A 12,925-nucleotide genomic window follows, 5' to 3' on the forward strand; every position below is an offset into this window, starting at 1 on the left:
ACACACACACACACACACACACACACACACCCACACACACACACACACACACACACACACACACACACACACACACACACACACACACGTCAAACCAGTCATGCTCACTCTTACATTGCAAAGAAATGACACACAGCTTACACAAAACATAGCATAGCAAAGATAGTCTACAGATATATATATATTTCACTGTCAAAGCGTATACATTTTACATTCTATTTTTGTTTTATTTTTCAAATAGTTTCTCTTGTTTTATTTCCATATAATGTGCAATGACTTGTTTATATGCTGCTGTGACGAAGAACAATTCCCGAATTGGGATCAATAAAGTAAATCTTATTTTATCTCATGGCATAGCGAAATAGGGGAGTAGAAATAAAGTGCTAAAGGATTATGTACTAAATGATGTAAATTAGTTGGCATTTGGCACTTCCAGTTCCCTCGTTTCAAAGTCAATGCGTTTTTAAACAATTCAAGTGTTTATTTTGGTATTCTGCCTTATTTAGACAGATAAACGTAGCGGTAATATTGAATTGGGGAGAGTGAGATAAAGAGTTGAATGACATCAAACAAAGGTTCCACAGTTGGAATTGAACATGATTCGGAGCCACTTCCCAAAGCATTCCGCGTTGTTAAAGTTAAAAGAGAGCAAGCCTGCCCGAAACTTTCTATTTTCACCCCGGTTGTTTAAGCCATGTTAAATAATTTCTTATGACTGCTTGTTGAGAGGCAGATATCTTCCTGATGAAGAATTAAAGTGATCCCCACCCCAGCCCAGTACATCAGGAATAGGAAAACATTGTTTGAATCTGTGTGAGTCTCCTTTTGAACTGCACAGGCGAAGAGAGCATGAACATGACGCTTCACATGCACAAAGCTACTGTACCTCGATCCTCTTATCCAGATCCTTACATTCCTGCACTAAACAATCTTTGGTGCCATACAGGAAATATACAGTCTGGGGAGAAACACACAGACAGAAATAAGGGCATTAGTGTGATCATTTTGTGACTGGGACAGAAGCATATTCAAGGGCAATGCAATTCCACATACGGATTCAAATGCAGCAAACAACAGCATCTGTGTATGCAAAGAGCCTTTCAGACTCTCACCTTGTTGACGATGCGGCTGGAGAAGAAGGAGGGCGTTTTCTCGCGGTGTGCGTGGAAGTTGAGCGCCATCAGAGCGTCGGGCCCCACAGAGAAGTAGTTGTTCATGGACAGGACCTGAGGAGTGTGTTTCATATGTGTCAGAGGCCTCAATCACACTACTATGTTTAAGTGAGGAGAAGTGTTAATAACAGCAGATCAAACTCACCTTTGGTTTCCGAAAGTACAGGCCTTTTGAAGCCACCTGCACTTTCCACCTAAGAGTAGACAGAGCATTAGCTAGGATTTCCTAAATACACATGGACATGAATACAATTTTTGTGGAGAAATGTTGAATCTTTTTATTTAATTAATGATGGCGTCTTTAAAAGGTAGTCTAAAAATAACAGAATTGGCTTTACCCACAATGTGTACGTTATTGAACTTCCCCCTTATTTATAAAAACATCAAGAATCAAAAGGATTATGACCTGATTTCCAAAATAAACATGGATTAGATGAACACCAATTTAAATTCTGTCAAGTCTTTGACTTTTCATTTCATGTGGATATCAGTGTTGATGACAAATGTAGTCAATACTTTATACTGCTGTCTAGTCTGGAATTATTCCAGTGAGCAATATCAATATCATTTAAAATAATGAATGTAATACATTGCACATCTCAGGTGATAGACTGGTTTTCATTATAAATATGTTTATAAATACTAATACTGCATTGAATGTTCTGTATTTTAAAACATGTTTACACCCCACCCCAGGGATAAGTAAAGTGTTCTGATCCTGATGAGTCTACATTCCTCAGTGATGGTAAAGTGACGGAGAAAGTAGAGTTCTCCTGCTCACAGAGCCGTGACTACATGTACCAGGATGCATTGCGCACAAGCCTCTTACGCAGAGAATCCCTACACAGCTTCTTGTACTTCTAAAAGAACAGTGTGCTGATCATTGTTATCACAGTGAAAACACCTGACTGACCCACCTGTCCATTTTGACCACCTCGGCATCGAGGATGTTCCGGAGAACCTGTTCCACGGGGATCTCTCCGGCATACCCCGCACCCCACCCTAGAGTGTTGGAGAGGTCATTTCCTGTCCCCAGAGGAAGGATGGTCACCCGGGGCATAAACTGGTCTAGACCCTGACACAGAGAAGTGATGCTACAAATTCAAAGGCTGTATCGTCATCTACACAGTAGCTGCAGTGTAGTTATATAATAAACAGCTTTTTTATTTGATTTTTCTTGAATAAAGGGCAGGTCAAATAAGATGTTCTTCTCCCTGCTCCTTTAAATCATGGTCCTACAAAAACTGCATAAAGGATACATGTTTTGCTTTATAATAATTGCCATGTGTGGAATACACTAATACATGATTGAAACAATAAAACAAATACAAAAACTATATATATATATATAGAATAGTGCAAGAAGAAACAGAGAAGAAAAAAATAGTGCAATATACGCAGGTCATTAAACATAATGCCACACAGCAGCACATACAACATCAATAAATAAACAGCCCTCCCACCTTCAGCTTCATGGTATCGATGGCGTCCAGCACCCAGCCCACCGTGCCGTCCCCCCCACACACCAGCACCCGGACGCTGCCGGGGGGCAGCAGGGTGCACAGCTGCAGAGCTTTGGAGGGAGTCAGCTCAGACAGGTCAAACACCTGGAGAGGAGACAGGTTCGATTCATGATTTGAGCAGAAATCTAGACTCATCACCTGGCTTTTAAAACAAAGGATGACATAGAAAAGGAGAAAGGAATATTTCAACCCCAAAATGACCATTTGTATATCCATTCATCACCGTGTGTTACCTCGAAACTTGTCTTGCATGCCTCCAGGGTGAACACACACAAAAAAGTAAATAACTCTTCTTTCTCTGGAATCTCACTTTTCTTTTGGGCTTGCACGGATTGGGTATTCAGAAATGTATAGAAGTGTATACTGTATATAATAATAACAATTATAATAATAATAATAATAATAATAATAACAATAATAATAAATGAGACTTGAACTATAATGCACCACTTGTGTTTTTGGATTCTTTTTTTAACTAGGGAGGCACACAGGGACAATTATGTTGTTGTTTTTTAAAGAAATCATGGCAACAAGTGGTGTGTGATTGATGTACAGATGGGTATTTCCAGGCAGGAGAATCCCTTTAAATGGTTTTGTCTAACTGAGACAAAAATAGTCTGACCTGCACAGGATTCAGAACGGTGCGAAATTCTCCCAGCAGAGCCTCCCCCATGTTGTTGCCGCTGCGTGTGTTAGCCAAGACCAACACTGGAGTCCAGCCACTGCCACAGCAAGATGCCAGCTGCAGAAACACACAAGAAACACACAATTGCTTGAAACTGCTCCAGGACCCCACCCTGACCCACAGCCTGAGCCCAGTGTCTCTCACCTGGCTGTACTCCTCAGGCTGCCTGCGGCGCAGCTTGTTGACCTGGTACAGGTAGTGAGGAGGGATGATGAGGCTGTGGAACTCTCCCAGCTCACACTGGTCTGCATCCGGCAGGCTGTCCATGCAGTCATCGTGCACCGTGTTCTGACACCACACACACCTAGGGAGGAGGACACAATGCCATCAGAAAAGGCAAGAAATGACACAGAAGAGCTGTGGAGGAAGCAGAACCCTGAATGTTTCCCAGCTGCAGAGATGCAGGTCTGTCCCTGACCTCATCAGGATTAGCAGAGTCATTTATCAGACAAAACGAGATTAAGCATCATGTGCCCTGCAACCATAGAGAGGTCCATTAGAGGAAATTAAGGACAGATTAAAATGAAATGTTGTTGCATCACCATATGGTATGACAGCCTTAGAAGGGCAGAAAGGAAGACAGCCTTTCTATAGCAATCTACAGGCATGTCAGTGTCTCTTTCTCCTTGCAAAAAGAGCCAACGGCACATATTTGAAGCACACACAGCTGCAGATGTACAGTGGGCCTCATACTGTTGCACCCCCCACGCTACCTGAAGTCGCAAAGCTTCGGCTGGGTGCCACACTGCTGTCTGCACACTGCACAGTAGCTGGCGAGGGGGACGTTTCCGCGCACCCAGCGGTGCTCCATGCCCCCCCCTGGGCCGCAGGGGGCCATGATCTCCTTGCACAGCAGGATGCGGTCGGCCCGGCGCAGGCACTGCTCGTCGGCGCACACCCCGCAGCAGTCGCAGAAAGCCCCCTGCAGGATGTGCTGCGAGCAGACGCAGCAGTAGGTGGGCTTGTTGAACAGGTCTGTGTAGTGCCAGCCGTGCTTGCTCTTACGGAAGAAATCCTTCATGTGCGTTTTCCGCTTGGAGCGCTGCGCGCTGCACCACAGCGTGATGATGACCGGCACGATGACGGCCAGAGAGGTCCAGAAGAGCAGCGTCCACTCCTCCCGGGAGCCGCAGTCGTCCGGTACCTCTTCCCCCTCCTTATACATCGCTGCTTGTCGGTAGTGACGGCGGATGCTAAAAAACGGAAATCAGCCTATGTAAACAACAGAGAGGAGGATAGACGGGACGCGCGCGACATTCTCCCCGCGACATGCATGTTCCCAGACACTCACAAACCGCTGCCACTGATATCAGCTCCGATTTAAACAGGTTTCTGGAGAACTAGCTTATAAACAAGGAGACCGCGATGTGACGTTGGGCCAATGAGCTACCTCGCGACCTTAGCTTCAGAGAGTGTTTAAACGTCAAGATGACTCCCTGCACCAACAGGGAAAACACACTTGCGCAAAACGGTGTGCCCTAGATCAGACCGTTGACAGCACAACCATATCTGATCCATGCATTCAGCAGGGATGGCTGGAGTATTCAATCCAATCATTCTACTAGAGGAACAATCATTTAAGCACTTTGCACTAAATTATCTAAGAGGATCAAAAGCTTCGATGTCTTGCTGAGTCGCCCCATCAGTGCCGTAGAAGAAGGGAAAACAGGGTTGGTTGTATATTTGTCAAAGGGTGTCAAAAACGATGGGGTTGGTTGTCACTGTTATTTTAATGCGGGATAATAAAAAGTAAGAAGTACTGGATATTTACATTTTGACATAAAAAACACAAAAATGTCCTCTTACCATAATATCAAATGTCTTCTCCTAAAAGGATCATGTGGGTGACGGCCGGGTGACCTCAAATCTTAAAATTACACTACTTTTTTTTTGCCAACTATGATTGAGATCTTATTAATGCGACAGCCAACCCAATACAACAATCTAGTATACTCTATAACAAGTAAAAGTCCTGCAAAATGTTACTTCACTATGAGTACAGAGTTGTTATGCAGAATAATGTACCTGTATTAGGTTTTACACACTGATGCATTTTATGTTTGTAGCTGCCTGGTGGAGATCTTTGTTTGGTGGTTTCCAACCGATGTGTCAGCCCCCCAAAGGACCAGAAGGCTGATGTGGTTATGAGATGGTTCATGTGAGAGGAAAGAAGGAAATACCTCTCAGAAGGCTCTTTTTGCTGGAACTGCTGGACAATTCAGACATACATTTAAAATCTTTAATTTAACAGTTACTGCATCAGTCAAATAAACTTAGAGCATTAACAATATTTTCCTCTGAAATGGGGTGGAGAAGGAGATATTTCAAAATGCAACACTAATTAAGTAAATGTAGAGCTTGTAGGTTACCATGGTTCATTGCCATTACAGTTGTTGCTAATGTTCTGCAGGTAGCCTATGCCTTTATGTTTAAAAAATCAGACACAATACATGGACTGTCGACCTCCAGCAATTGAAGTACAACAAAATGAAGGATAACAAACTAAATGTCACTTTTATATTTCTAACTTTAATTCAACAACCTATTATAAAATACTCGATCAAATGTGAGATATTTCGGTTATTTCCTGTTTACTTGCTGACATATAAGCGAACACGGAGAATAACACGGATCACCTCTAGTCTTTTATATAATCTCTGATCCTGACCTCCTGATGTGCATCCTGCTGCCCAATATCGCGCATGCGCTCTGCGCTGCATCGTCATTTCATAGCGTGTGAGAAAATCTCAATGAGGAAACAAAAGCTTTTCGGTCATGCCTCAGATATCAATCAGAGCTAGATTATCATTAAAGTGCGCACACTGCGCGAGACACAGGCAGCAAGAAGCGGAAGCGCATCAGTGACGCACAATGACGTCCCCCTTCGGACAGTGCTCCCATCCAGCATAGAGGGATGCATAAAAAAAAAAAATAGGAAAACATGGTAGGGGATACATAGGCAGGAATGTGATTTAAAGAGTAAAACAATAAAGCAATACAAATAATTGAGGTGACATTTTGAAACTCCATAAAATCGTTATGATCCATTCTTTTCTCCCCAGGCACTGTACAATAGATGCCCACTGCTACTAGTGCTAGGCTCCTACTGGGATCAATGCAGATGTAAAATGTCACTGTGTGTGCTGTGTGTGCATTTGTGACCAATAAAGAGGGTTTCATCCTCCAATTCTATTCTATCTAACAGCAAAGTGCGATGAAAATATTTACACAAACATAAAAACCATTATGTAAAATAAGATTAAAAAGGTGTGATTCAGGCTACTTGTTTAGAAATGTTGCCTCCATGAATCCCAGTGCAACCATTAGCCTACTCATATTTAAATGATAGACTTATTTCCTAAGCTAATTTTGTGTTTGTTGGTAAAAGGTTATTTATATCCTGATAACAATCAATGAATCAAAAGTTCTGACAAAAAACCCAATACAATTCGGTTCCACAAGGCAGCTGTGCGTATTATTTATTCTGCAATTGTGTTGCAATGGAAGCACTTTAATGTGTTTTTCGGGAGGGACTCTGCAGGAAGGGCAATTATTTCAATACATCATGAAAAGACCCCTACACATCAGTATTCATAGCATGAATTCCAAACTGAGGACATTATGAACAGAAAAACACAAAAAAACTGGTGGTCATACAGGAATTAAAGTGTTTAAAAAATTGTTGTTGTTTAAAAACTTTTGAATAATTTCATTTCATTACAAAACTGTCGACATTTTGAGTAAGTAATATTTTGCTAAAAATAATCAAATAATTATTTCCAAGTTTGTCTGAAGTTGCCCATCGTAGATTGAAAGTGTGTTACTCCGTGGTAATTCAATTAATGACGACTTTATTATATATGTAGGACTAAAACTGAGGCCCCCCTTACAAAGCATGGTTACTTATAAGAAATTCTCATTTGTAGGCTTATGTTGTTTTTAAGTGATTTTAACCCAAAATATGATCGAAGTACCAAAACCAAGTGGTATGGTCGGTAATTCAGCGTTGACAGGAATGAAAAAGAACCTTATGACAGATCAGATGGAAAGGTATTTGGTTGAATAGATGAACGTAAGGATAGACGGGCACATTAACATTTCAACATGGTATACTGTGTAGCCTATTTAATACCTGGCCATTTCTCAAAGTGCTACATTTGTTAAAATGGTCTCCTGTCTCTACATGTCTGTTTTCATCGCCATCTAGTGGAGTGCCTCCCACATTTTACAATCCATATCTTTAAAGGCAGATTTCTCAAAATCTGTTTTCTTCTCATGAGCCCAAATATCTCACTGCAGTTTAGACCAAACCTTCCACTTTCTTTCTCAGCTATATTCTGAAGCTTTGTTCACATATGATCCATAGCCCTATATTTTCTTAAATTGTATTCCTGAATACGTGTTGCTTTTCTTTATGGCTGTTAACTGTTTTTTTTATGATATACGGAGTGATAAAAGGATATATCACAAATTCCCTTTGTAAAAAGCTTTGACCCCAATATGTCAAAAATATAACAAGAATTTCAAACCTGATTCATCCAATGTTCTGATGCTGTTTTTTTTATATATAAAACAACAAACGTATAATTAAAAAAGAATGTAACTCTAAGTCATCAACTGAGGAAGTTTCATGGTGATATGTATATTTTGTTTACCCTTTACACCTGTAGTGTCTCCCATTAAGACTTATGCGAGGAGATAAGATTCTGGGAAATTTGGTTGAAATATCTCCTCAGTAACATGAGCAGGTCTGAGCAGTTTTTATGTGACGTACAGTAGGAGGAGAATTTCCCCTTTCACCCCCTCTGGACTCAAGTCTGGACCTCATTTCAGAGAAGGTTCAGAAGCAGAAACAAGAAGAAGAAGAAGATGAAGAAGCTGGTGGTGTTTTTGCTCTGCATGGTCCTGCTGACCCTCTACACAGGTAGGACACTCAGAGATTTACCTGAGGGAGCAGTAGCCTGTCATGATAAATTATGGGAGACATCTTAATTGAAATAAAACCCTTTTTCCCTGCAGAGAGGAAGTCAGTTGTAGGCGCAAACTCTTCAAAATTACCTTCCAACGCATATCCAAAACCTATTCAAAGTTAACTGAAATTTGCTCTTGAACAAATGTTGTAGTATGTGCATGATTTTGCTTTCTTTTGAAATGTACTGTACACCCTGAACTCAGGATCACTGAGAGTGCTGGCACTGAGTCAAATGAGTTTGAACACACTGAAGAAGAAGAAGTGTTTTATAACCACCTGAAAAACGTCTTGGGTGCAGATGCCTGCAGATGCCTGCAGATGACTTTAGCAGGGTGTTAGCTGGAAAGCAAAACGAGATGTAAACAGAATAGAATGATGGTGATCTCATTTATCAAACAGTTTAGATTTTGAATTTAGTGCATCTTTCTTTTGTAGTATGATGTTAAAGTGAAGACAGGCCACGGGATCAACATATCATTTTTGCACAAGTGCATGACCATGTCCAGTTGATTTCATTTCAGCATGCATTGTTGCTTAGAACACAAAGTGCACAAATGTTAATGAGGTAGCTGCAGAATGTGTGTGTTTGTTGCCACGTCACGGTGAGGCCCGTGCAGCAGCTCCAGCCTGGTGTTGACAGAGCTGGGTTCATTCACAGCAGCTCCTCTGGCAGGAGAGGCTTCAAGGTCACGTGATGCATGGACCGACTCCCCGGGGAGCGAGGAGCATGAATGGGCACTTTGTTACCTTCCACCAACCATACAGGCCTGAGAGAGGGAGATAGATAGCGTGTGTGTGTGTGTGTGTGTGTGTGTGTGTGTGTGTGTGTGTGTGTGTGTGTGTGTGTGTGTGTGTGTGTTTGAGCAGCTCTTTTGGGGCTGGGGAATAAACAGCCTCACATGGACTAGCTAAAGCGTTTGGGTCAGCCTCAGCTCACAGCAGCAGAAAGTGGAGAGAGAGTTATTCATGGATCTGAACACAGCACCCAAAGAGAGGAATGGTAGTGTGATCAGCCAGCCAACATACAGAAAACAACTGGGTTAGTCCACACACTCAAACATACAAACATTTGAGTTTACAAAAATTACAATATATTTTTTAGGGCTGCAACCAACAAGTATTTTCTTTATAAATATCTCATTAATCTGCGGTTCGTTTTTTTGAGTACTCAATTAATTGTATGTTCATAAAAAGTCCGAAAATTGGGGTAAATATCCATCCCAATTTCAAGGTGATGTCTTAATTCTGTTAAACATGTTCTAGTCCTATTGTGTTAGCCCAGACCCAAAGACATCACTTTCATATGACATAAAACACAGACAAGAAGGAAATCTGTGGAACAGTGAAGATGAATCAGCATGAGAGTAAACTTTGAATCTCTCTGTAGTCAAACTCTCCTTTCTCTCTCCCTTAGATGCCAACCCTATCATCAAGGAGAGCTTTGCTAAGCAGCTGCTCCGCAGCAGGAGGCAGGCCGGATACCCCGACGAGCCCATGAGGGTGAGCTCCACCAGGAGATCCTCTTCACTACTGACCTTTGACCTTACCTTATCTATAAACCTGTATTTTAAACTTCCCTTACTAAGCACTTTATGAAGAATTAATTCTGTTACTCATTTATAAATAAGTTTTAAGTGTTCGTTAATGTTTTTGACACAATAAGAATTCCTGCAATGAAAAATCCATTACTGCTATTTAACAGTAAATAATGCTGGATAACGCTTCACGCATATTAATCATAGTCAGGGGCGGTTCGAGGGGGGGCCAGGGGGGTTTGTTTCCCCCGGCTTTACAAATAAGCCTATGTTTATTATTATTTTTTAACGCAAGCCGTCATCGCCACGGAGGAGCACACAGCCTCTGTGAGCGAGCGAGACAGAGAGAGAGCGCTAGAGAGAGCACACCTTTATCTATTTAATATAGTTGTAAAAAATAAAGTAAGAAATCATTCCAATGTGTACTATCCTCCTGAGAACCAGAAAGAAAAAGGCTTAAATGTTCCTTTTTTTTTTAGATCACACAAGTCTTTAGGGTGTTATTAACATAATGACCAACAAAAACTAAAAATACATATTTTTATTTTTGTTTTATTGTGTGTCCTCTGTAGAGGACATCAGGTGTTGGTTATGCGAAGCATAGTATACAAACAACATTAACATACTAGTACATTTAGACAACATTAGAGCACAACAACAAATGCAACAAATATTGTAGTACTCCATCCTTTTTTTAAATGCAGAGATACATCTGATACTTGAGGCACTTGATGTATGTTTTCCCACTGCATCCGGGATGCAGTGGGAAAACATACATCAAGTGCCTCAAGTATCAGATGTATCTCTGCATTTAAAAAAAGGATGGAGTACTACAATATTTGTTGCATTTGTTGNCATTAAAGCCTTCTCTACTCTGTGTGTGTGTGGAATGAGCCATTTTGTGTGCGTGCGAGAGAGAGAGAGAGCGCACCGGTACCGGAGATCGTAGTTGTTAGCTTCTGGTGCTAGCGAGCTACGCTAACGGATATAAAGAGTTTTTTCAACAACAAAGTGGAGGAGAGTCCTCTCCTGTCAGACTGAGAGGCTCAGTGAACTAAAGGACCCTCTGAGTGTTTAGATAGTTAACTTTAGTCTAAGTTATCTCAGTGGATCTCAAACGTTTTGGTCACCATTAATGTAAACAATTATTTCCGAGGCACACGTTTATATGATCATTATAGTTATAAAAAAATAAGAGAATAAATTAAAAACAGGTATGAAATACTATTAAAAGGGTGATTTGTAAAATATCCATAGAAAAAAGTAAATCTGTTTACAGTTCTGTTTCATATGGATGTTGAGAGATGTATCCATAGATCTCTTTATGTTGCTCTCAAAGTGCACCAGATTGATGCTTTTAACTTCAATATTTAAAAATAAATCTTCCCGGGGAGCTTGCCCCCAGACCCCCCTATGTGAGGTCCACACACCACCTATAAAAATAGCACTTTACCCCTGCTTACACCTATATGCCTCGAGCCTCCATTGTAACTGTCACAATGTGTATTTGCGTGGGGATTGTTGCAGTAGAAAGTTCCTCTGTAGTGCCTGGTTCATTAATGGGAAACCCTAAATGTTTGAGCACCCTCTATGAAACGTCAAGCTACCCCACACCACCCCAAAATAAATATCTGGCGCCGCCACTGAGCCTGACTATTTGTGTTGGGGGGGCCCGACTTATTTTTTTCTCCAAAGGGGGGGCCCTGACAGAAAAGGTTTGGGAACCCCTGATATATATTATTCTGAAATGGACCAATCTTTTACTTTTGATACTTTAAATGATCCATATCCAGGCAAAAATATCCTTTTCTTCCATTGATTTCCACTCAACCAAAGTGCAATGAACAGGTTACTCCTATCTACTCTTTTCCTCTGGCTTCCCTTGGTCACCCAATACCCAAAACCGCGTTTAAAATAAAAGCATAAACAATTACTTTCACTTAAAGGTGGGTTAGGTCATTTTGGAACAACCAGCTGGAGTGCGCTAGTTGAAAATTGGGCTTGTTAACACATGAATACTGGGTAATGTATTTGTACATGTATATTTAAGAAGTACAATATAAAACAAGCACAAGTTTCATGTGTGGGTCATATTCCATTACACTTTTAGAATTTGCTGTGGGCCAATTAAAAATGGAGTAGCCTACAGGCCGCAGTTGGCACCCGGGTCGTGGACACCTAACGCATGAGGCAGGGAAAGGCCCTGGTTAGGGCCTTCCTGGCCTTTCAGCATTCACCTCGAGCCTGACTATATTTACTCTGATACTTGGAAGCTATCACCCAATTTAAAAAACAAAAACAATTTATGAAATGATGTGTTTTTGAAAGATATAAGAATGTAACCCCCTAATAAATGGGGTTATATATACACGTTCATTATTAGAAGATCTAAAGTTTTACATTTTGTCTCACTCCCATGAAGCATCCCAACACATAATGAATGCTCAATGATATGAATGATGTCGTTTCAACTAAATTTGATATTTCTCATGAGATTGGAATACAATTTATAAAGCTATGATTATTATGACATAACACTATGATCAGTGGCGGTTCTAGACCAATTTGACTGGGGGGCCAGGCTGGGGCCAGTTATTTTCTGAGGGGGGCACAATAAATGCAGGAAGAAAAAGACAAAGACAGTACGATAAGAAAACAATGCAATACAGTTATTGGTATTTGTTTCAGTACACATATTTATTTCAGATACCGATAGTTACAGTTTCTACGCTCTAATGCAGGGGTGTCCAACCTTTTTTAGGATGAGAGCTACTTTCAAAAGATAAAACAAGTCGTGAGCTACTTTTACTCCTCTTTCTTTTGTTTTTTGCAGTGTATATTTAGCATATTTTAACATTATTATATGCTTACCTTTAACCTTTGTGTGCTGTTTGGGTCTGTGGGACCCGTTTTCAGAGTTTACTAAAATAACATGTATTCAATTTAATTATTTTAACCTTCTTTATTTGGGGGTGGACCTCACCTCCTCTAGGGGGGTCCGGGGGCATGCTCCCCCGGAAGATTTTTCTTTTTCAATA

The 12,925-nt window shown here is 40.9% G+C and overlaps 1 protein-coding gene across 1 annotated transcript in view; it reads right to left on the minus strand.

Annotated features, from left to right (window-relative positions):
* The window catches only part of dgke (diacylglycerol kinase, epsilon), a 19,195-nt gene extending 14,421 nt beyond the window's left edge, over window positions 1-4,774 (minus strand). Inside the window, exons 1-8 of the mRNA XM_010768450.1 lie at window positions 4,094-4,774; window positions 3,525-3,684; window positions 3,318-3,437; window positions 2,636-2,779; window positions 2,090-2,247; window positions 1,318-1,366; window positions 1,113-1,226; window positions 887-958 (exon numbers count right to left, since the gene is read on the minus strand). Coding sequence (XP_010766752.1) covers window positions 887-958; window positions 1,113-1,226; window positions 1,318-1,366; window positions 2,090-2,247; window positions 2,636-2,779; window positions 3,318-3,437; window positions 3,525-3,684; window positions 4,094-4,545 — 1,269 coding nt within the window. The 5' untranslated portion in view covers window positions 4,546-4,774. The remainder of the gene's footprint in view (window positions 1-886; window positions 959-1,112; window positions 1,227-1,317; window positions 1,367-2,089; window positions 2,248-2,635; window positions 2,780-3,317; window positions 3,438-3,524; window positions 3,685-4,093) is intronic.
* Window positions 4,775-12,925: the final 8,151 nt, after the last annotated feature.

This window comes from Notothenia coriiceps, unplaced genomic scaffold (assembly GCF_000735185.1).
Source record: "Notothenia coriiceps isolate Sejong01 unplaced genomic scaffold, NC01 NC01_scaffold00005762, whole genome shotgun sequence".
NCBI classification, from domain to species: Eukaryota; Metazoa; Chordata; class Actinopteri; order Perciformes; family Nototheniidae; genus Notothenia; species Notothenia coriiceps.